Genomic DNA, 24,096 nt, shown 5'->3' with positions numbered 1-24,096 from the left:
GACAACTTTTTTTTTTTTTTTTTTAATTACAAGTAGTGAAGGCTGAATTTTTTCCCCTAGCTAACTTAACAGATTGACAACATGCAGAAGTTAGATAAAAGCAAGTGATACACAAGTAGGACTAAAATTAAAATTTTTAAAAATCCCCGGCCACCCCGGCAAATGTAGATTCAAGAGGGAAAATTGAAAATCCTTTAAAAAGCCTTGTACTGTTAAAAATCAATTACAAGTATTTTATTTGTGAACAAATAGAAACTGGCACCGGATAAAAATTTCAAATCTTTGCATTTTCTTTCCATGTTGACCACCAATGAATTCGGTTACCGATCGCTTGAATAAAGACTTAGCCGTATTTAAAATCAGCTTTGAAAAGCATTATAATTCGAGTTCTATGTAACATGGAAGTTCCAAACACATTCTACCCGACGCAAAAAAAAAAAATCTTTATTTTGGTACAAAATTTTTAAATTTTTTAACTATGTTTTCGCAGCAAAAATCGCGGAAAAACTTTTAGAGATTTTTAATTAATATCTTTGTTAATGAATGTCATCCGAAAACGCAACCTAGCTAAGAACACCCTAGATCAACTCTCCTTTCGAACAAATTTTTTTTCTCTCCAAAATCGGTCCACCCGTTTAGCCGCTAGAGTGCCATACACAGATAGACAGACACACACACACATAGATACGTCAAACTTATAACCCCCTTCCTTTGCAATCAACTCTCCTTTCGAACAAAAAAAAAATCAAAATCGGTCTGTCCCTTTAGGCGCTAGAGTGCCACAGACAGAAAGAAACACACATGTCAAACTTATAACCCCCCCCCCTTCCTTTGTGTTTCGGGGGTTAAAAACATGAAAAGAAAAAAAAAACTAAGAAAGGTATTAACATCAGTTCAGTCATCAGAATCAGTCATTAGTCACCAGAAAGGTATTATCATTCAGTTAATTACATAACAAAAAAATCAGTGAACTGGTAAATAATGACCATAGGTAAAATATTGTGTTATTACAAAGATTACTTTCACAAACTTTGCAAAAATAAACTTCGTATTTTACCAAAACACTATCAGTAACAAAACCGAAACGTTAATGAATCAAACTGAAATTATGTTTGACGTTTCATTTCCGAACTGGTTTCACAAATTCATTCTAAAATTTTATTAATTCTTATAATGACAGTATTGATGACTGAGCATTTTTATAATCATGGTAATATACAAAATAATCACAAACTAATAAGTTACCGCAAATTGACGCGTATTTGAAAAATAACTTTTTAACACGGACCTCGAATCTGGAATGTGAACTAAAGCTGAATTAAACAATAACACAGGTAAATAATTTTAAACATGAAAATAAATAAATAAATAAACAATTAAGAAAAACTTAGAAAGATATTAACATTAGCTAATTACATAACAAATATCTACGAAATGGGGGAAAATGACTATAATATTATTTACTATTACATCACAAAACCTCAGAAATGATGGTTTCCTGTGGGTGAATATTTTATAGCGCCTCTTCCCCTCACACAGATGGGGAGAAAAGTACCGAACATTTTTATATAAATTATTAAATAGTTGAACATGCCATCCAAAATTTATTTGTACCCTAAAAGACAGGAATTAAATCTAATTAATTCAACTGATCAATTTGCATTCTAAGAATCATTTTTTAAAAAGAACAAAATTAAAAAATTAATTGTAATGCAACAAAAGCTAAGTTTATGGCACCCTCTCATAGCTCGGCATCCGAAGCGATCCCCCTTTCTCGGCTGGCCCTGTTCCCAAGGCCGTCCTAAGAAATGATGACTTCTGGGGCGACCATTTTCTGGCGCCCCCTTCCCTCACACTGAGAGGTGGGAAACGTACCAAACATTTTCATATTAATTATTGGATAATTGAACATGTTATCCAAAGCCTATGTGTATCAAAAAGACATGAAAAACGAAAAAATTAGCTTTTCAAAAGCCTCTTTTTTTTATATAAGAAGAAAATGAAAAAAATAAATAAATAAATTGTAATGCAGCCAAAGCTTAGTTTATAGCGCCCTCTCTCTCTCATATGTTGGCGCCCAGGGCGATAGCTCCTCTTCGGACGACCCCAAAGGTGGGTGTCCGAGGCGAATTTTTTCTGGTCTCCTGTTTCACACAGAATGATAAAAAAAGTGCTGAACAGTTTTATGTTAATTATTACATAATTGAAAATGTAACCTATTATCGAAATGTAATGCGCCATTAAGACAGGAATTAAATCTAATATTTTTGAATTCTGAAAACATTTCTTAGACTAAAATTTAAAAATGAATAATTAATTGTTATGCAGAAAATATTTAGTTTATGGGCGCCCTCTCATATCTCTGCGCGTGGTGCAATTGCCTCTTTCGCCCCCTCTTCGGTCGGCCCGTGGCGCCGTAAAATATGAAGGCTTCATTAGTGATGAATGGCAGAGGGTAATTTACTGTTCAGAAGTTGCAGACTCCCACCCTTCCTTTTTTCATGTGGATTGGGGAGCTCTTTTATTGCAATTATTGTATATTTATTGAAACTGGAAAACTAGTACGATGCGGGTACTTTACGAAAGAGATCGTTTTTCCCTTTTGGCTATTGTCTACTTGAATGGTACAAGGTTTTAATATTTAGTTAGTGGCTATGGCTGAGTTTTTGTTCAACAGATTTATAATTTTTCTTGAATTATTTTCTTTCATACTAGTTTCGATAGAAGTTTACATTCTTTGAGGGTGCCGTAAAAGGGGGCGCACCGAAATTTGTCCCGGTGGGCCAGCACAAGCCTGTCTGTGAGGTAAAAAGTGCTAAAAATCACATAAAACATTTAATTATGAAAAACTAATTAAAAATTTAGAATTTGGGCTTCAAAGTGCAGATCCCGGGGTACGTTCAAATTTTGTGCCTAGTTTCAGGGCTGTAGGCGCTATGGGGGCTTCGGGCCATCGGGTACAAACAGACAAAGAAAGAAACAAAGAAACATCATCTGCTTTATATATATAGATTTTAAAACAAATTAAGTACGATGGGGTAATGTGGTCATTGGTTAAGATTAACATACTGTACTTTCCTGCGTATAATCTGCGGATTATCTGCGAAAAAAGGCAAAGTTTATGAAATGCGGATTATACACAGTCGCAGATTATCTGTGATTTTTTCCCCTTAACACCAATGCATTGAACCTCAATATTTTTACAGTAGGAATCACCGATCGAGACTGTACGCCGACTGAATGTTGTTTATTTTACGAAGCATGCATGTTTTTCCTCGCTGCCTGCCTGTATTTGGTTGTTTTACGTTGCTTGAATGTTTCTCTTCGCAATTCAGGTCATGTAAAATAAGCAAGATTACAGTGAAATAGGTAGCCATTTGCACAAGATTAGACCATTTGCTCCTTTGTCTTGACTCTGTTTTTCAAGTAATTAGCGTACTATAATCAAGATTTCAAGAAGAAATCATGATATTTTAGATTATATTTCAGATTAATTTTGATTATGCCTTCAAAGTAATTACCTATTCACGTTTTTAGTCTAGTTGCTCAAATGGTATTTTAAATTCAAACTTTATCTTTTTACATCGTATTATCCGCGAATTATACGAAGCTTTTTTTTCCTTTAGGCCAATTTTAGGACCTGCAAATTATAGGCCGCCCACAGATAATACGCAGGAAAATACAGTATATCCCTCATCTAATATCATTATCCTCACTTATAAGGCAGATATCAGTTACAGTGGTGATAAAAAAAAATTGCATCACCTGCAAAATCCAAATATTTTTAGCATTTATAAGTAATTATGAAATATTTAACAGTTCTTGTAGCATATAACACAAACTGGCATCGGTACATGACGCAAGCTATTGCACAAGATTGTAACATCCTTCTAACTGTATAAAAACCAGTTGAACGTTTGACACATTCATTAACGATCTGGACTTATGAGTTGCAGCATGTCGAAATACGTTCAACTGACACCACAAAAGAAGAGTGTTGCCATTGCATTGGACAAAGGATTGACGTCACGTTCCATAGCAAAAGGAATAAACTGTTTGCAATCGACTGTTGTTTGACTACTGGAATAAGCTAAAGAGCACCGGAAGCACAGAGTGGCAGTGGTAGTCCATGAATATCCAATGCAGCGCAGGACAGGTATTTGATACGACTCAGTCTTCAGAACAGATAATCATCTTTCACAGACCTTAGAACAGCATGGAAAAACGAATCAGGTGTTCACACATCCACGTCTACTGTACGAAAACGACTGTGTGGTGCATCGACCACGAAAGAAGCCATTGTTGACCAAAAAAATGAGGAAACAGCATTCAGACTGGGCAAAAGCTCACCAAGGGTGGACTGTCAATCAATGGAAATCAGTTGCGTTTTCGGACGAGCCCAAATTCAATCTGCATGGGTCCGACAGACAGCACACAGTTAGACGCCACAAAGGAGAGGAATATCATCCTGACTGAATTCAACACACAGTCAAGCATCCCGTATCCCAGATGATTTGGGGATGTATTTCTGATCAAGAAGTTGGTGGGCTTCACTTTGTGCAAGGAACAGTAAATGTTCAGGTGTATATTGGCATTTTGGAGAAGAAATTGCTTCCTACTATCCGGGATCATTTTACTTTAGTTCCAAATGTCATTTTCCAGAATGATTCTGCAACTGACAAAACTGGTAAGTAACAATTTAAAAACCTTTATCCTGCCATTAGGCTTAAATTGACATGGGGTAAAGTAATTTCTTTTTCTCTAAACTCACACGCAGGTTCAGAAATGGAAAAAATGAGCATGGGGTCAGCAGTTTGCCTTGGCCCGGAAACAGCCCCAATCTAAATCCGATCGAAAATTGTTGGAATAGAATGGGTGTAGAAGTGATGAAACATAAGCTAACATCACTTGCAAAACTTCAGGAATCAATAATTCGTGTCTGGCACCATGAACTCAGTAAAGAATACATTCAATCTCTCATCCATTCAATGCCCCGTAGATGTCAAGCTGTCATTAAAGCTAGAGGCGGACCAACAAAATATTAGGTTATATTTTATGATGTGCAAACATTTCCATGTTACTTTTCTTTATTTTTGAACAGAAAGAGTGTTACAATTAAAACCTCTACTTACTTTTTCGTCGTCAACTTAGCAACGTGGATGCACTTCACATTGTACTTGTTACAGTTTTAGCCAAGTATTTCCATAAATAAAGTACACAATTATCGGATTCCTGCTGTTAAATGGTTATTTCATAAGTTTTGCAGAATTTCACATACATTCATCGTTAATCGGTTGACCAAAACTTCTCACAAATCTCATTGTTGTGAAAATGCGAGGTTGATGCAATTTTTTTTAGAAGCACTGTAAATATTAAATTTGCTAGCTATTTACTGTTTCTAAGGTAAACTGAATTAAATACAACTAAGTTTGAATTTGATATAGCATATCAATTGAATTAAAGGTTGTAACCCTATAATATTTGAAAAAAAAATCATAGAATTTTTTTCTGCAACCACAGCTTTCAATTTATTCTAGTAGAATAATTTATGTCACTCCCCTTCCCCTCTCCAAAATAATCATCTCTTAAATATCAATAAAAAGTAGAAACTTAGATCTAGGAATATTTTACATAAATTGAATAAATAAATAAAGTTTGATAATTTTTTCCCTTTTGTTTTTAATTAAGTAATTTAGGTCGTTTAGACATTATTCAGACACTATCTTTAATATATTCCTAAAGATATAAAACATTGCAAATTATCACACCTTTCCTGATGATATTGATAAAATCCAGGAGTGAAATATAATTAAAGTTCTTGGAGAACCAAGTTTTCACCATAGTTGATCATCAAAAATGTATTTAAATAAAGTTAAAATCTTCTACAAAACTAGGTGTGCTGTGCATTAAAAAAACTACGGTTATTTATGGTGGTTTTAGATTATTTTTTTTAAACTATGATCACTTTACCCCAACCTAGGTAATTTACACACATGAAAAAGAAAATGCCATTAAGCTATTTAAATCATTTTTTTTCTTCCATTCAGTGCAGTATGATCTTTATTAATGTAATGCAAAATAACGACAAAAAAAATCTGATGTTTTAAAAGAAACTCCTGTATTTGTTATTCATCTAAGTTTAAAAACCTGTATTTTATGACTACCAAACCTGCTAATCTTGACTAACTGAAAAGCTGGATCACTGCCACCAGACAATTATATAGCTTCACGTGGGAGTACATAAAATATACTGTGTCTATATCTGCCTTACCTGCTAATCTTGACAAACTGAAAAACTGGATCATGGCAGCAATTGCTTCTATGACTGCGTAAATGCTGCATGAGCATTGTAGGGTATGAAACATGTTTAGAATGATTTAATATATGTAAAAAAAATAGTTCTGAACCATTTTTATTTTTAGATATGTAAGTGTTTGAAAACTCATCATTTTTTTTTTTTTTTTAAATATTCCTGTACAGAAAAGTTTATGAAAAGAAATGAGGTGGAAAACTCACAGGATCAGCAAAAATTCCAATACCTTTTGTAAAAGACTGCATCTTATATAAAGAACTACAAATAAAAACTAAATTACATACACTCACAGATTAAACAACCATCTACAACTAAATATTACAAAAATAATTATTTGCAACATAATTTTGCAAAACTTTGAACCAATGATAAAAATTAAAAATAAATCAGTAAAATAACATAACGTAGTGAAGTTCAGTAAAATTCCTTTCTCAGCAAAAAATTTATGATTGAAAATAAATGCAATTAGTTAAACTTATGACACAGCTTTGTTTAGGCAAAATTGCAGCATTATAATCTTATAACGAAAATACAAGTTAGTTGTTATCTTTCATTAATTCATATTACTGATTACAATTACTTTATGTAAAATTAAAAGAGAAAAATTAAAAAAAAAAAAACTATATAAATGCTGAAAAACTATCATCTATCTTCAGCTATCATTCTATTAGTTCCAAAATTTTCTACCTGTTTTAACATGAAACCCTAACAGATGAGAAAAACTGGTCAAGCAAATAAGTTCTATGCCATAAAATTACCTGCTTTAAAATTTTACTTAATGGATGCCACAGAATTAGGGTCATAATCTTCAGGAAGATAGCAATATTTTCTCATTAAACTGCTGTTTGGGCATGTAAATGCTTAGCTTAACATAGAACTAGGTATTTAAAAATTAGAATTTGTAAGAACAAAGAGATTTCCACAAAATAAAGAGAGAAACTTTTAATGTTGCTAAATTGTAATCTGGAGCCTATGCATGGTATTGTAATGCATGAAAGCATAATCTAGAGTAGCTGTAATGTGTGTTTGCAGCTACTTGTGTTTGTTATGCTTCTGTATTTAAGCCTGAAAAAGATATAGGTAAGAAACTGATAACTGTCATTTAAAATACCTGATAGTCATTTTAAGCTCTGCCTGGAGGACTCTAAGTTTCCATAACCTTGGACCATATCGCATTACCATAGCACGGACATTCTCAGCAATCTGGAAAATACACAAAATTAGATATTTATAAAATTCATTTTTCTGGTAACACAGAAGTATGATCAAATATTATTTAAAATGTCATTGAAGAACATGTTCTTACTTTGGACAGATCCATAGTCACCTTGGGCACAAAATTCAAAAATATGTGATTACAATCTGTTCTTTTTGCCTGAAAAAAAAAGTAATCAATGTAATTAATGATGCCGGGATAAGGGACAAACTAACTATTAAGTGCCATTTTCCCCCTATGCTGAAAATTGGGGGATGAGATACACAATTATAGCTTACTTGAATTCCATGAATCATCTCTATTTTGCATGGGAGATTTAAGAGATGTTACAGGTATAAATTCAATGCAGATAGATAAACAAGAAAATAAATGAACAAAAAGCTTTAAGAAGTTGTATTTTCAAACCTGTGGATGAGTAAAAGCAACTTCCAATTCATCCATGGATTCCAAAAGCAGCCTTTCTCCTTCATTTTGTAAATATTCATAGGATGCTTCCTGCAAACAATAAGTTTATGATAATAATATGTTAATTATGAGCTTATCCTTAAAACATGAAACCTTTCTTGAAAATACAAATTTATGGCACGCTTCTCTCTCTCAACTAAATTTCTTTTTTTCTTTTCTTTTTTTTTTTTTTTAAATCATCATTACAATGATCTCAAGCTGTTACAATATTTAATTCTGAAGAGTGCATTCAACTGCAGTGCACTGACTGGTTTATATACATACTGGTTCATTGTACAGTCTTGAGCAAAGAAGAGACCGAGGGGACCTGATTCAGTTGTTTAAATTTATTAAAATGAAAGATGTTACGGGGCTGAAGGTTAGCACTGAAAACAGGACAAGGGGTCATTGTTTTAAGCTATTTAAATCTCAGGCTAACATGGATGTTAGGAAAAATTATTATTTTAGCAGGGTAGTGGAACCTTGGAACAGTTTACCGGAAGAGGTGGTAATGAGCAAGGGAGTAGACAGTTTTAAGAGGGCCATTGATTTTCACTGGGGATTGTAAATTGACTAGGACCAGTCTAGCTGGGCCCAGAGCCTGTTGCTGGTCGTCACTTTTGTATTTGTATTTGTATATTAAATATATTAAAAAGGTCTAGTAGGGGTAAGTCTAGGAAATATTAAATTTCATATTATATTCCTATGCAGCAAACAATGAATGAGGTTAACAGATATTTAGTTATTTCATTGCTCAATATAATATCCATTTCATAAAATATGCTAAAATTGATGAACTTAAGATTACAAATATTCACTTAACTTCAAACAATTGAAAAGCATCTTCGTGAAAGGAGATGTTTCTTTAAATTTAAGCATTTTTTTTCTTTTAATGATAAAACTGTCAAACAAAAATAAATCCATCAATTAGACAATTGCACAGAACTAAGTAGAAATTTGAATAGTACACTCATAAAGATGAGGTTGTTAAGCACATATAGCTTCTCTAAGCCCAATATTCTACAACCTGTTCCACTAAATATAAAAATCATGAGTGTAAAAGGTAAAAACAAAAATAAATTTAAAAAAAAAGAAAGAAAAATGCATACCACACAATTAGGTACTTAATACAAAAAAAAAAGATTGAAATTAAAAGGCGGATGTCATAGTCAGACATAAAAATATGAGTTTTAGGAAATAAAAAAAAAGGAACAAAAACATTTATAGATGTTCCTAAATCTTGTTTCTTCTAAAGGATTGATGCTTGATAAACATATTTTCATTAGCAGATTACATGAAAAACGTCATATTAGTCTTTTATTATGCATTCAGGAAAATCATTGAATTCCATTTTATCTCAACTTTATGTTACTCTGATCCATAAATAATTATCGCTCATGTATCGCTCTTGGATGTCAATCATGGAGTCATGGATGTTATTGTTGTTTCAAAATTTCTTTTGAATAGTTTATTGATTCACACATCATTTCATAAGGAAGAATTAATGCTATTAATTTTCCTTTTGGAATGATTAGCACGTTTGTGTTTCAAAAACTTTTTTTTATAATTAAAAAAAAAAAAAAAAGCTTGGATCTATAGTTGCCAATTTCATACTGGTGCGCAATACATGCGAGAAGCCAGAATGTATAGTAAATCAATAAATATGAAGAAAAAATACTTTTGAAACATAAAGAATAAATAAATGATTTTTTTTTCATTTATAACTTGAAAAGGAAAAAAGTATTTTTAGTCAAAACTTTGCAAAAAAAAAAACTTGTTAACAAATTATGAGGGCAGTTTTTGTTTATTTTCTTTTTTGAAATGCAATCCTGCTATAATATGAGTACAGGGAAAAATTTTATATTGATTTTTCTAATGCAACTATTATAGATAAGGCACACGTAAAATTTAATTAAGGAAATAAAATTTAAAGCTTCATTTCATTTGTGAACTTTTAAAGTGCTTACTTAAATGTATCTAATTAGTTTTCACTGAAATGCTACTCTAATTTAAGCGAATCGGTAAGCATACAAAAATTGAAGTCTTACTTTAGTTATTAAATCTGAATGTCTAATGATAGAACGAATGAAAAATCTGTAGTCAGTGACTTCTTGTCCTTTAGCAACCTGAAAAAACAACAAAATTCACGAGAGTGAAGAGCTCTTTTAAAGTGACAAAGAAAGATATATAACTCGATACTTACTTTAGCTTTACCCAAATATAAATGCATTTTTTGGTTTGCAGTGGGAATAGCATCCAAATCATAGTTTCTTAATCGATTTATTTCCAGCTGAAAGGCTAGGGCAGGTTCCAAATGTCTGTAGATTCGGTCCTCTTTAAACTAGAAAAGTAAACAAATATCATAAAATGTAGTTAAAACATTCATGGTGTACCTTCTTCCACGTCAGTTACTAAAATTCACTGTTGCATTAAAAATATAGCACATATAATAAAATGCAATTATTTTCTATCTGCAAGTTTTCTGAAACAATACCTTATCCATAAATTATCAAAAATAAGGATCTTTAACAAATTTAAAAATAAAGAAATGAAATTTTTGAGCTTAGCTAGAGTAGCGAATGTAACTTTACTGCATTTACCATAACTCAAAAAAATACGATTACTCATAAATTAGTAAAATACATTGTATAGTCAACTTGGTAACTTTTATAAAACCAATTTTTAAAACAGAAGCAATTTTCAGTTGACATGAATGAGTTTTTATTTTTTCTTTAATAGAAGCTTATCATAATTTTTTCCTAAAGTTTACTTTTAAAAATAAAGAACCAATAAATTAGAGAAACAGAACTTTGAAACTGGAAGTAATAATAATAATAAAACCTACAATAGCAAAAAATTCTCAGTGGTACAAAATAAAAAGATGCAGTAAAACAAACTAAAATATTTACTTACATCAAGTCTAGCTCTATAAGTGAAATACTTTGGAAATTGTTGCTGAAAAGAAAGCAAAAAATACAAGTAAAAAAAAAAGTAACAAAAAATGACATTCCGGACTTTAAAACAGCAACATAAAACAGATAAAACAGTCTATTAGGTTTATTTCTATCCTCTAAAGAATACACACACACACACAAATATATATATATATATATATATATATATATATATATATATATATATATATATGTATAATAAAAGTGAAAAATATTGAAAAAGCCACACGAAAAGCCCATAGATGCGCAATGCAGCAAAACTAAAAAGCCAAGTAAATATAAAATATACAAGCCAAATACCAAATATTAAACAAATTATATAAAAAGTAATGATGATAAAAAGGAAAATTGCAAATAGCTATTCATTGGAAAAGACCAAGTATGAATCCAGAGCTCATCAGCCGTGGAGGATTCAATATATATGGTCAAAAGACCAAAAATTTAACTATGAATTAAAGAGAATGTTTAAGCTCCAGTACATCTAATATAGAGTAACAGTGGGCAAATGCACCACATGTTAAACTATAAACAAGAGCTCAAATCTAAAACTAAAAGCAGACTAATTAGGAAAACAAGTTCCGATCATTAGCCATCTGAGGGACAGTATCTGCCAATAACAATCCAAAATTGTTAATAATAGTGTAGAAGTGATCAATTTACTTAATATGCTTGATATAAATAACTTAGAAACTTTTGATTTTGAAAACCTCTTCACCAATATCCCACTCATTGAACTTTTTTCCTCTGTGTCAGAACTTTTTAATTCGGTCAAGGATTCCCTTGATTTTAATGAATTGTTTTTTCTTGGTCTTTTTAAATTTTGTATTTTCAATAATTTTTCAAAAAATGGTAATTCATGTTTTTTACAAATTAATGGCATTGCAATAGGAGCTAATTTTAGCTCTACATTAGCCAACCTTTTTCTTTTATATTATGAGAGAAAATATTTAATTGACAATCCTTCCTCTACTCCTCTTTGTTGCAGGTACATCGATGACCTTTTGTGTATAAATTTTCCAAATTTTTCTGAACTTAGCAAAACTATTTATCATAGTTCATTAACGCTCAAAAAGACTAGTTCTAATGAAAATAGCTTTAATTTCCTGGATATCAACATACAAATTGACTCAAATTGTTCCACTACAATCTATGATAAAAGGCGCGAATTTAATTTCACAGTTAACAGCTTACAAGGTTTTTCCTCCTGCTTAAGTAAAAAGGTTTTTATTGGCATCATTGTTTCGCAAGCTATCAGAATAAAAAGAATTTGCAATACCATTTCTGCATTTAATTAAGAATTTAATTAAGAAATTTCAGTACTCAAAAACTTACTTTTTAATAATAACTTCCCTAAAAATCTAGTTGAAAACATTTGCTTAAGTATAGCCTTCGATGAGCATTTCGCTTCTTTTGAAACTATTTAACTGTGTAAATGTATGATACAACCGTGACAAACCATTTTTTATGAATCACCGGGGTGGATGAATTTTTACCCGTGGGAAACAGGCGACTGGTATGTATATGGATTGATCTTCTGGATATGATTTCATTTTTATTTTATTTTCACCTTGACAACTGGAATGGATTTTTTATCAGGTTGAACAATGGAATTGGCTTTTATTACATGGATTTCAAGGTAAGATAATTTTGTTATAAGCAGGTACTGTCCCGTGGATGGCTAATTATCAGAACTTGTTTTCCTAATTAGTTGAGGCGAAACCCCCTGCTTTTAGTTTTAGGTTTGAGCTCTAGTTTATTGTTTTTAGTTTAGCAAGTGGTGCTTTTGCCCAATGTTACTCTATATTGCATGTACTGGAGCTTAAACATTCTCTTTTAGTTCATAGTTAAATTTTTGGTCTTTTGACCATAATGAATCCTCCACGGCTGATGAGCTCTGGATTCATATTTTATCTTTTCCTATTTAATAGCTGTTTAAAATTTTCCTTTTTATCATCATTAATTATACATATTTTGTTTAATATTTGAAATTATGCTTGCTTAATTTTATATATATATATATATATATATATATATATATATATATATATATATATATATATATACACACACAAGGTTTTTTTTTTTCAAGGTCCGATCAATCGCAGAATGAAGACCACAAAGTCAATGAAAACTCTCTCATTTGGAATATGTACATAGACCTTCCAACTACTTCTCAACATAATCGCGGCCCCGATTAAGTCGAGAAGTAGTTGGAAGGTCTATGTCGCGGCCCCGATTAAGACATTTGTTGTATCGAGGTACCAATTTTTCAATACCTTTGTCATAGAAGGCAGCCGCCAGTGCTTTCAGCCAATTCTATACACTGGTCTGCAGCTCAGCATCCTAGCCAAATGTCTGTCCTCCTAGCGAGCGTTTCATGTGACCAAAGAGATGGTAATTGGAACGGGCCAAGTCTGGGCTGTATGGAAGATGGTCAAACACTGTCCAGCGAAACAGCTGCAGGAGATTTTTGGTTAAAGCAGCAGTGCATGGGCGGACATTGTCATGCAGAAGGACAATGGAGTTGGACTGTACACAATACTCATTTGTCGATGAATTTCGGCTGCATTGCATCCTTCAGCATTCAGAAATCGAATTATAGCATGCCCTTCACACTTAGCAGGAGACGCAATTGTTCGAGGCTTGTGTCCTCGTTCACGCATGCTTCGAAACAACCAAAGCAACCTGATGCTCTGCACAATCTTACTTGAGATACTGCGCAACAAATCTATGCACAGCGTCATCGGCTTGACTTTCTGGTTTTCACTCTGTGATCGATCAGAACTTGAAAAAAAATAACCCTCGTATATATATCTCATCAGCCATGGAAGTTTCATCCAATGATTGGTAACCAAAAATTTAAATAAACTATAAACTAATTGACAGAATGTTTAAGTCCCAAAAACATACAAAACTGCAACCAGGGCTGCTAAGCTTCTCCATTCTTCAGACAGTAATGTGTAGTATTAAGGAAAAACAATTGTAGTTAAATGTATTTACATATAGTTTTCTAGATAGCAAAGTTTATTAACCCAATAACCCCTTACACCCATTAGGACCAAGGGGGGATTCCAACTTCCATATGCTCAAAACAATATGCCTTACTATGTAGTTTAAAGATAGTAAAGATACTGGGACAGGAACTTAACCTAAAATTAACAGCAGGGGTTTCTTCTCATTCATCTGATAATTGCATCAAGGCATCTAAGCTTGCACCACCCAATGTTCTTTTGTCTGAACTTGTCTAACATAATAAGAGAGAACACTTTTTACATTAATTCTTCAATATTGTCTGAATTTGTTAAGACAGTGGAGCTGGTAATGTTTTAATTTTCTTTTTAATTACTAGACTTCTACTCTCAAATTCAAATTGACTTATATTTAAGTGGATATACATTTAAGAAAACAATCAAGATATCACCCTAATAAAGAGGATCAAGAAATGAAAGAATTTTCAGCAATAGATGGCGCCATGGATAATTCTTTCTTCCCAAGTTCATTCAGTCACATAGACGTAGGGTGAAGACATGACTTTGAAGACTGTAGCCAGCACTAGTGCTTAGATGTGAGGGTAAGGTGAAAGACACATGGGTGACTATTGGGTAAAGGAAAGTTCAAAGAAAAAATGAAAACACAAAATGGCAATGAAGAATTCCAGTATTATCAAATTCCAACAGCAGAGAATTTAAAAAACTGAAAGGGAGTCCCACAAAACTTTCTTAAGGTCTCTCAATAAAGTTTATGGAAATACTTATATGAGGTCCCAGCGGTTCTCTTTTCATCTCTCAGCTGACTGTTCTCCCTCTCCATTTTTGGTTTTTCAATTTTCTGGTTGGTCATTATTAATAATATCATTTCTGTAGTGAAGCTGTTTGTTCACAAGGTATGTTTCCTTTTACAGTACTTTCTGTGATGGAAAGTACGTACATATATATTTATATATATTTGAGAAAATACTAAATTACAAATACAATAACACTATAGTATCCGGCATAAAGTATTAACTGTAATGTAAAAGAATAAAGAACTACATCCCTCAACACATGATTCTGCAAGACAAAAAAGAAAAAGTTACTTAGAAAAATTTAGACTAGAAGTATTACATATTTACCTTATGCAAAACAACAAATGTTATACGACGCAACTTTTTCTGAGCAAAAAGATTCAACTGCAATGAAAAGGAAAAGCATATTTTAAAGAAAAATTATAATATTGTACTTTCTTTGAAAAAAAAATTAAAATTAGTCTTACATTAGATTGGCAAAATTCCAAAAACTGTTGACTATAATGAGCATCATCTTCAACATTTGACATCAAAATTGCAACATTTATTATGTTCCAGTAATCTGCATGCTAAAAAGTAAATTTAGATTCATAAGCAGCATGAAGAAAAATAAAATCATGATTTAAAAATGTGTTGATTTGAAACTTTTTATTACCAGAAAATGTAGTTATTGAGAATCGTGTTACTAAATTTGAAGTTTACAGCAACTTACAAGGGTCTTGATACATTTTTCTTTTCTTTATAATCTATTTTGTGAAAAATTGGATAAGGGGATAAAAACACATCCTGCTGATTTTATTTGTTTAGCAATTTTATAATTTTTTATTATTTTTGAATTTCTTTTCAGAAAATTTATTACTGATGAACACTTTTGAATATTTTTCACATTACTTTTACATTTTCAATGAAGTACATAAAGCAAATCATCTTTTAATCAAATAATGCATGAAAAATTTTAAAAACATTTATTGTACTGAAAAAAGAACTTTTAAGAGGATATAAAACATGACAATAGTGACAATTAAAACACTAAATATTTTGTTTATTTACCGATTCAGATTCAGATTCTGAAAAACTTCCACGATCTTCCTCATTTATGCTGGTATTTGCATCATATATTTTTCTAGCACAGCCAGAAGATTCAAAAACTTCTATCAAGTCCTCAAATTCACTGAAAAGCACAGAAACAAACAAATTTGACCTTGTCTGGAACGTTGCAAAAAATTTTGAGCAGACAAGACCTCACAAGATTTTTATGAACATTCTTTTTTAAACAAATGAAATAAACTAAATGCAGGCCCTGCTGCTCTTAAAAAAAGCACTCTTACTAAAATTAGCCATTTATTGAAACTAACATTAATAGAATACAGTAGACTCACGATTATCCGGAATCCATACCATCCGGCCTAGTAAAGAATGTTTGAAATTGGTCATTTGTAAAACTGATTATGGAAGTGCATGGGGAAAATGAAGAATACTAAAATGTTTTTCATTTTCTACCCCCTGCACGCAACCTCTGTGCATTCTGATCTCACAATAACACAGGTGGCACATCAGTTAGAATGTCTCGCGGTCAGTTTTGCATACGACACTTATAACTAATCAAGAGGAAAGGTTCAAGTTCATCTTTACTCACTTTATGAGTAGGGGGAGGAGGAAATGACAAAAGTTAGAAGCTGTCTCGCGGTCATTTTCGCACACTACACTTATGACTAATCAAGAGGAAAGGTTCTAGTTCATCTTTACTGGGTCTAATAACACATGTTATTTGATTGCGTTATTTTGGCTATGTCTTAGTTTTTTTAGTGCATTTTTAGTTATTGAAGACTAAAAAGAAAATGGGTGTTAAACAAAAATGGTTGTTGTTAGTATGGAGGAGAAACTTAGCGCAATTGATCGACCGGACACAGGAGTAACTGCGAAAAAAAAAAAAAAACAATTGCTTTGGAATTAGGAGTTGGTACAAGCACAGTTAGTGACTGGAAAAAAAATCACGCAGAAATTGAAAAGTGGTGTGCTGCCCAAAGCAGTGGGAATGGAACAAAAAAAAAAAGAAAGAAAACTATGTTATAAAGATTTTTTTAAATGGACAGAACACATAAGAGGAAATGATTTGCCTGTGACTGGGCAGATATTAAAGGAAAAAGTGCTATAATTTTCAAAACAATTAGAAGGAGTGGAATCAGAATTTACTGCTAGTGATAGATGGTTGAATCGTTGGAAGAAACAATTTGGTATTCGCCAGATTGCGATATGTGGAGAAGCTTTATAATCAGATAAAGAGACTGTAACTGAGTTCAAAAACTATCTTTCTGAACTTATGCTAAAAGAGAACATTTCTGAAGAGCAGCTCTACAATTGCGATGAGACAAGCCCTAATTATAAAATGTTTCCCACAAAAACCCTTGCATGAAAAAAAGAAGCCGCTGCTCCAGGATACAAGAAAAGTAAGAAAAGAGTCACCATCCTGGCTTGCAATAATGTAACTGGTAATCATAAACTTAGATTGACTTTGATAGGAAAGTCAAGAAAACCTAAGGCTTTTTAAAAACTTAAAAGTCAGGAATCGCTGCCTCTACATTACACACATCAAAAGAGGGTGTGGATGAATTCAGCCATCTTTTAAGACTTGATTTCACAATGAATTTGTACAGACTATCAAAAAAGACTTGATTAACAATGGTTTGCTGAGAAAAGCTTTGTTAATCCTTGACAATGCATCATCTCATCCATTGCACTGATGAACTTACTGATCGTGGCATAAGAGCTGTATTTTTGCCACCCAGTGTAACAGCTCTTTGCCAACCAATGGAACAGGGTGTGTTTCAAATGCTAAAGAAAAGGTATTGCCGGCATTTTGAAAATCGTTGATATAAACAATTGATAATGATGAAGATTACTTAACAACTTTGAAGAAAATTGACATGCTAGATGTTATAAGATGGGTGGCCGAAGCATAGGCTGAAGTTCCAAGCTCATCACTTTTAAAATCTTGAAACAATTTGCTAGACAACAGAGATAAACTTTATGAGGCCAAATCTGAATTAAAAAAAGAAAGCAAAAAGCTCGTTTCATTATTTGAAATAATACCAATATGCGACTGTGTCAGTGGAGGATATCACAGAATGGATGGAAAATGACGAAGCTCATGAAATGGCAGACGATGACATCGTACAAGAAGAAACACCAGAAGAGGAGGAGGAAATCACAGAAAATCTCATCCCACACTCAGAAGGATTTAAAATGATTGAGGCAGCTCTTGAGTATAGAAGTCAGCAAGAGGAAGCGACTCCAGTTGGTGTAATCTGCTTGCATAAGTGGAGTGACATTGCTTCTCATAAAAAGGCTGAAAAGCAAAAACAGTCCTCCATCAAGGACTTTTTCTCAAAATGAAAACTGAATATGTATCTGTTAAATAAAACAGTAAGTACTACTTTTGCTTATGCCATTTATCTAAAATATGTGATTACATGTGTTTTAAATTAAGTAGGGGATGGAGTTAGAAGATGGAACTCCGTCCTATCCAGATTCTTTGTTATCCGGACCGCCAATCTGCCACATTAATTCACATATTCGGAGTCTACTGTATTTCAAATCAATGTGAAAGCATTATAAAATCAATAGGTAATAATAAAACCAATGCAGCAACTTTTAAAAATAAAGTTTCAAACATTTAAATCAATTTTCCATGTGAAATATGTCAAAAGCTACAAGTAGCTTTTAATTTCAAAGCATGTATGAATTGATGCAAATATTACTTCAGTAGCTCTCGAAATATCTGATTTGGCTGACATCAGACAAGGAGGATAAAGATTTGGAAGTCAATTTAAAAGTTGTGTCTTTCCTTGATGAAGCCATGAAAGAACTGAACAATTTCAAAAACTTTTCAAGCTATAACATTTGCAGAAACATCATTCACAAATTCTCTTAGTGATTCAGATTAAAGTAAAAGGCAATATTGAGGCAAAAATTACTGGAATCATTTGTTCAGATATTAGACGAAATGAATTTAATAATTACTTAAGCTACTGCAATTCTAAATTATTTCAATGCCCTTCTATTCAAATCCTTTCTTAGTGTATAGTGAATTTTTAAATGCTTCCAAATTATGTTTTCACACTTACTATGCTTTGTAAAGGGAAAACCCAAAAACTGAGGTTATACTGCAATGAGTGATTCTGATCATAAAATCAGGCAGCTCAAGATATTAGTTAATCTAAATGAAATTTTAAGTTATTAATTTACAAAGAGATTATATTCAGTACTCAAAAAATGTGTTAAACATAACACTCATCTCACTTTTTAAACTGTTCAAAATTTGTATAAGCTGCTAAAAGTCCTAAACGATGACAATTTTCATATGCTTCTCGAATATCCCAGCTGGAAATAGCAGAAGAATCTTCATTTCTTATATTACAAGATGTGAAATGCAAAGCCCTAAAGAAAGAAATAGTAATGAATTTAGCATAATCATAACAAAATCACAATATAGCAAGTACATGACAATCTATGAAAATCATTAAATTTTGCATAGAAAGCTCTTTAAAAAATAACAAACAAAAACAGAAAAAGAACTAAAGAAAAGAAAATTATCCCATGGTTTAGTTTTATCAGTTGAAAAGAGTACTGCGAGACAAGTGTAAATAGCAAACCAAACATGAGGGCAGAGGAGAAACTAATTTTGTTTTCTTTGGCGAAGGATTGAAAAAAATTTAAAATATTTACCATTAGTAAAAACAATACAGAGTGAAGAGAAAAACATAAGACAGTATAGGAACTGAATAAACACCTTCGAGCTTGAAAAGTAAAAGAAAAGAAAACAATGTAATTAGGCAAATTAGAGGAAACTGCATACACTTGTTTCGGAGTTACAGAAGTGAGTTTATGCATGCACAGATGTCTTAGAATCCATAATGCAAATTTGTGCTATTTTCCCTATTTTATTTTCTTTAACTTATAAGACAGTACATTTTAATAACAGCCTTCGGTAATATTACTTGAAGTAAAAGAGATCAGATAAAAGGAAACTATAAACAAATTTGAATGCGTCTAGAGCTTAAATGCAGTTGTAATTTTTTTAGATGCAGTAGATTAAAAAAAAAAAAAAAAAATGGTAATGCAGAGTACTTTCTGACTAATTCAGATCAATATTGATACTTTGAAACTGAACTGCAAACTACAATAAATTTTGCATCTGCACAGAATCAATAGAAGAAATTAAGCATTTTCAAAATAAAGTAATTCTTAAGTTTCGATTTATAAAAATATGAGCCAGAAATCTCATTAGAAAATTTTCTTTTATGGAAAAAATATAATATTCATAATTTGAATTTCAAAATAAATTGCCATTGAACCAACATAGAAAATAAGTAAACCAATTAACATTATATGTACAAAAATAAAGCAAGCATTATTTTCATGAAGTAGAAAATAAATTGGAATCACAAGTGAATTAAATACAATAATGATAAAATAAGCAGTATGTAAGAGCAATATTTCCATGTTTGAAACTTTTAAAGTAACGTTTGAGCAAAACAAAACAAGAAAACTGCATTAAGTACTCAAAACTTTTAAAGAGGCAACCTTTTGAACAGATCAAAGCTTTTTTTTTTTCAAGTAAGAGTAATTGTAAATATGGGATTGAAAGCTTGATGTAGAAAAATACATACCTATTTGGATGAGAAGAAGGTAGAAGGAATTGAAATAAAGCTGTGCATGTCCCACACACCAAAGTAACATGCTTGAGACAAGTCAGCTCATACGATATGTAAGCCCGACGAACATAAACCTGTTATCAGAAACACATTTTTTAAACAAACCAAATGCTCCGAAAACATGAGAATATTAATATTTTAATGTTTAATATGGATTTTAGTGATGTATCATGAAACTAAACTTTTTTTTTGTTTTAAAGGTTTTTAAAGTTGCATATGTTCAATACTGTTTAACAAATATTACTTTCCAGATGTTTATGAATATTTTAAGCAGAATCATAAAATCAAATAATGACCTTCATACTTTCAACTGCAGAAAAGTAACTTAAGGGTATAAGTGTAAATTTTAAGTTAAAAGAATATTTTATACATATATATAGAAATAGATATATAAAGAATATTTTATACATATATACATATATATATATATATATAGATAGATAGATAGATAGATAGATAGATAGGTAGATACTTTTCTGTCACATGGCTTTTACAGTAAAAACTTTAAGGATCAATTCATTTAACAATGATTTTTAATATTATCAACAATATATCTACTTAAACCTGCCAACAATTTTTTAATAATAATTTTTATTTTAGTAAATTTTTGGTTCACAACATGTGAATTCTCACCTCCGTGGCTTGTCACATACCTGATGTGAGTTTATGTTGCTTAATAACTTGTTTAATAAAAAGTATATACTTATTAATTGATTATTCCTTTCACAAGTGTCTCAAATACTAATTGTTTAAGTATATTCACTTTTTTACTATTATGTTTTAGTTCATTTGAGTAGGACAAGGAATCATGTCACACAAAAAATTCCCACCTCCAATACTTAAACAGAAAATGCCATTCCTCATTAAAACATGGCAGTAATGACATCAAATTTTATTTTCCGTGATACAAGGGAGCCCCCTTGTTTATTTTCATCCATAGTTGAAGTTGTGAGATTTTTGTCGAAAAGCAAAGATCGAGTTTGCTTCAAAAACTTAATTTGTATAGTTATTCTGACTTCTCACCTCCATAAACTTGAATTTCAGAGTTATAAATTAATGTAAAAAAAAGAAGTGAACATGTTTTCATATGCTTAACATTTAGGTCTGTAGATAATTTATTTTTCTGTGCAAAAATGAAAATTAGGGGGATAGTTTTATACATTGCATTTCTATGCATTAAAAAAGTAATACAGAAGGTGTTATTACTAAAATTCTCCGATGATATCTGATTTACATCAATAACAGGATGTTCTTTGAAAAAATTACAATGAAAGTAAAATTTGCTAAATTTTAAAAATACATTAATGTATTAATACATTATACAGGGTGTTCCATTTTAACCTGCAAAACCTTTATTTTCACAACCATTAGACCCAGATGTATACTTCCAATTGCAAAAAGGCTCAAAATCAGATGCAGAGTTAAGATATTGAAAGTTTGAAGCAAAAATAAAAATGTGTCAAAAAATACAAATTTTAACTTTATACGGGTCCTAGTTCCCCTAACTAATATTTAGAGAAATAATCTCCACTGAAGAGTATTACTGGCACAAAAGACTTGCATTTGTGCGATCAAAGCTCAAGGAGATATTCCAGTTCAACGTTTTCAGGAGCCATACAGAAGATGAGATTGGAACTTAGTGCCCTTTCAGAAGAATGACAAGTCGACAAAGTAAGAAAAACAAGGTTTTATATTTTTCATTGCTATTCAAAAATAAATGCAAATATTATGGTGTAATGCGCAAAAACACACTATGAAACCACACACAATGCGAAAAACCACTCTATGAACGCATAATTGTAAACACTTGTAAACCACTATATTTTCCCACAAAAAGTGCTATTAACGACAAGTGAAAAGTGGTGCAAGTCACAAAACGCTGCGTTTCACATCACAGTGAATATTGGTTGTACTAATTTTAAACGTTTTGTGCTGAGACTATTTTTCAATGGAGATTACTTCCCTAAATATAAGTTAGGGGACCTTTGTCCCATATAAAAATTTAAATTTTTTATTTTTTGACTTATTTTTATGTTCACTTCAAACTTTCAATATCTTAACTCTACATCTGATTTTGAAAATTTTTGCAATTGGAAGTATACATCTAGGAATAACGGTTACAAAAATAAAGGTCTTGCAGGTTAAAACAGAACACCCTGTATAATACTAAAGAAATACTCTTGTATGAAAAAAAATGATATTTTACATTACTTACTTCTAAGGCAGCTCTTTGAACAACAGTATTACTATGAAAAAAGAAGTCTTGCAACACATCAAATATTGATGTTTCGGACATAATCAACTTCTGAAGATTCTCTGGGCAAAAATCATGACCATACATATCAATAGCAGACAGAAAAATAGACTCCATTTGATTATGACGAAGTTCATATGGAGGCTGATGAGCAGCAATAAGTACCTGATGAAAAAAGACCCATTTCATTTCAAATTTACAAACATTGCAAGGCTACCAACACATTTTAGCCATAGAAAAGGGCAAACGAAGACCACTTTTAATCAAAAAGGGGACTAAAGAGGACCAGTTAGGATTAAAAAGAGGACCTTGGGAGGCCCATTCACAATTAAATTTAAGGAAGCACCAGAATGCAAATTAGCTGCCTGCTGCTAAATCTGTGAAGATAATTAATTAATTAATCATAATAATGATTTTAATGATACAATTCCTTTACCACCTTCTGTACAACTGAACTTTTTATTGATTAAATTATATATTATTTACGCAAACATTTGTATGAGAGAGGAGGGGGGGGGGGACGACAAGCAAGCATGAATGATCTAACAGAGACATTTTAATTGAAAAAAAAATTCTACTAATTAACAGGTGAAAACTGGCTGATTATAAATAATCCGTTGAGTGAATGATGAATCAGTGTTCATACCTAGTTAAGAGCTTTTAGATACAGTTACAGTAGAAGACCATTATAAACGCACACCTTGGGACCTGAGTTTTTGCGTTATATAGATCATTTCCCTAAATTTTGAAACTAATATTCAGAATAAGCTATATATTTGCTCTTCAGAATAAGTTATAACTGCAATAAGTATTAAAGCACTAATTATGCAAGATAATATATATTCATTCACAAATATGTTTCACATTTTTATTACTTACGATTTTTCTTATTATTTACTAACATAACTAAAATTAAACATAAAATATGCTAGTCTAAGATAGCATATGTGAAAATAACAAAAGATTGCCCCAAATATTAAAATACTTACAAGATGCAAAAAGTTTGAAATCTCAAACACGACAAGCAATTTTCGGCGAAGTCTGAGTAAGTGCAATGTTGCCATGGTTATAAAAATAAGGAAATTTATTAGCAATTAAAATTAATCAAAAAATAAGCTAATCTATGGTGGCGTATGTCAAAATAACTTCTGATGGCCAAAACTATCAAAATATTTACAAGATGCAAAGAGATTGAAATCTCAAACAGGACAAGCAATTTTTGGCAAAGTCCAAGTAAGTGATGTTGCCATGGTTCCGAAAAAAAAAGTAATTTGTTATCTATTGAAATTAAACACAAAATAAGCTAACCTAAGGTGGTGTACATCAAAATAATTTCCGACTGCTAAATATATCAAAATATTTACAAGATGCAAAGAGATTGAAATCTCAAATACAACAAACAATTTTCGGACCAAGT

The 24,096-nt window shown here is 31.5% G+C and overlaps 1 protein-coding gene across 1 annotated transcript in view; it reads right to left on the bottom strand.

Moving 5' to 3' along the window:
• LOC129218194 (acetyl-CoA carboxylase-like) overlaps positions 1-24,096 on the bottom strand; it is a 282,701-nt gene that overhangs the window by 88,158 nt on the left and 170,447 nt on the right. Inside the window, exons 25-36 of the mRNA XM_054852411.1 lie at positions 22,641-22,844; positions 20,381-20,499; positions 19,011-19,148; positions 15,762-15,882; positions 15,179-15,280; positions 15,039-15,095; positions 10,887-10,928; positions 10,177-10,314; positions 10,022-10,099; positions 7,935-8,024; positions 7,620-7,688; positions 7,425-7,516 (exon numbers count right to left, since the gene is read on the bottom strand). Coding sequence (XP_054708386.1) covers positions 7,425-7,516; positions 7,620-7,688; positions 7,935-8,024; positions 10,022-10,099; positions 10,177-10,314; positions 10,887-10,928; positions 15,039-15,095; positions 15,179-15,280; positions 15,762-15,882; positions 19,011-19,148; positions 20,381-20,499; positions 22,641-22,844 — 1,250 coding nt within the window. The remainder of the gene's footprint in view (positions 1-7,424; positions 7,517-7,619; positions 7,689-7,934; positions 8,025-10,021; positions 10,100-10,176; positions 10,315-10,886; positions 10,929-15,038; positions 15,096-15,178; positions 15,281-15,761; positions 15,883-19,010; positions 19,149-20,380; positions 20,500-22,640; positions 22,845-24,096) is intronic.

This window comes from Uloborus diversus, chromosome 3 (assembly GCF_026930045.1).
Source record: "Uloborus diversus isolate 005 chromosome 3, Udiv.v.3.1, whole genome shotgun sequence".
In the NCBI taxonomy this organism is placed as follows: Eukaryota; Metazoa; Arthropoda; class Arachnida; order Araneae; family Uloboridae; genus Uloborus; species Uloborus diversus.
Note: the sequence above shows the minus strand (reverse complement) of the source record. Positions and strands in the feature narration are given on the sequence as shown.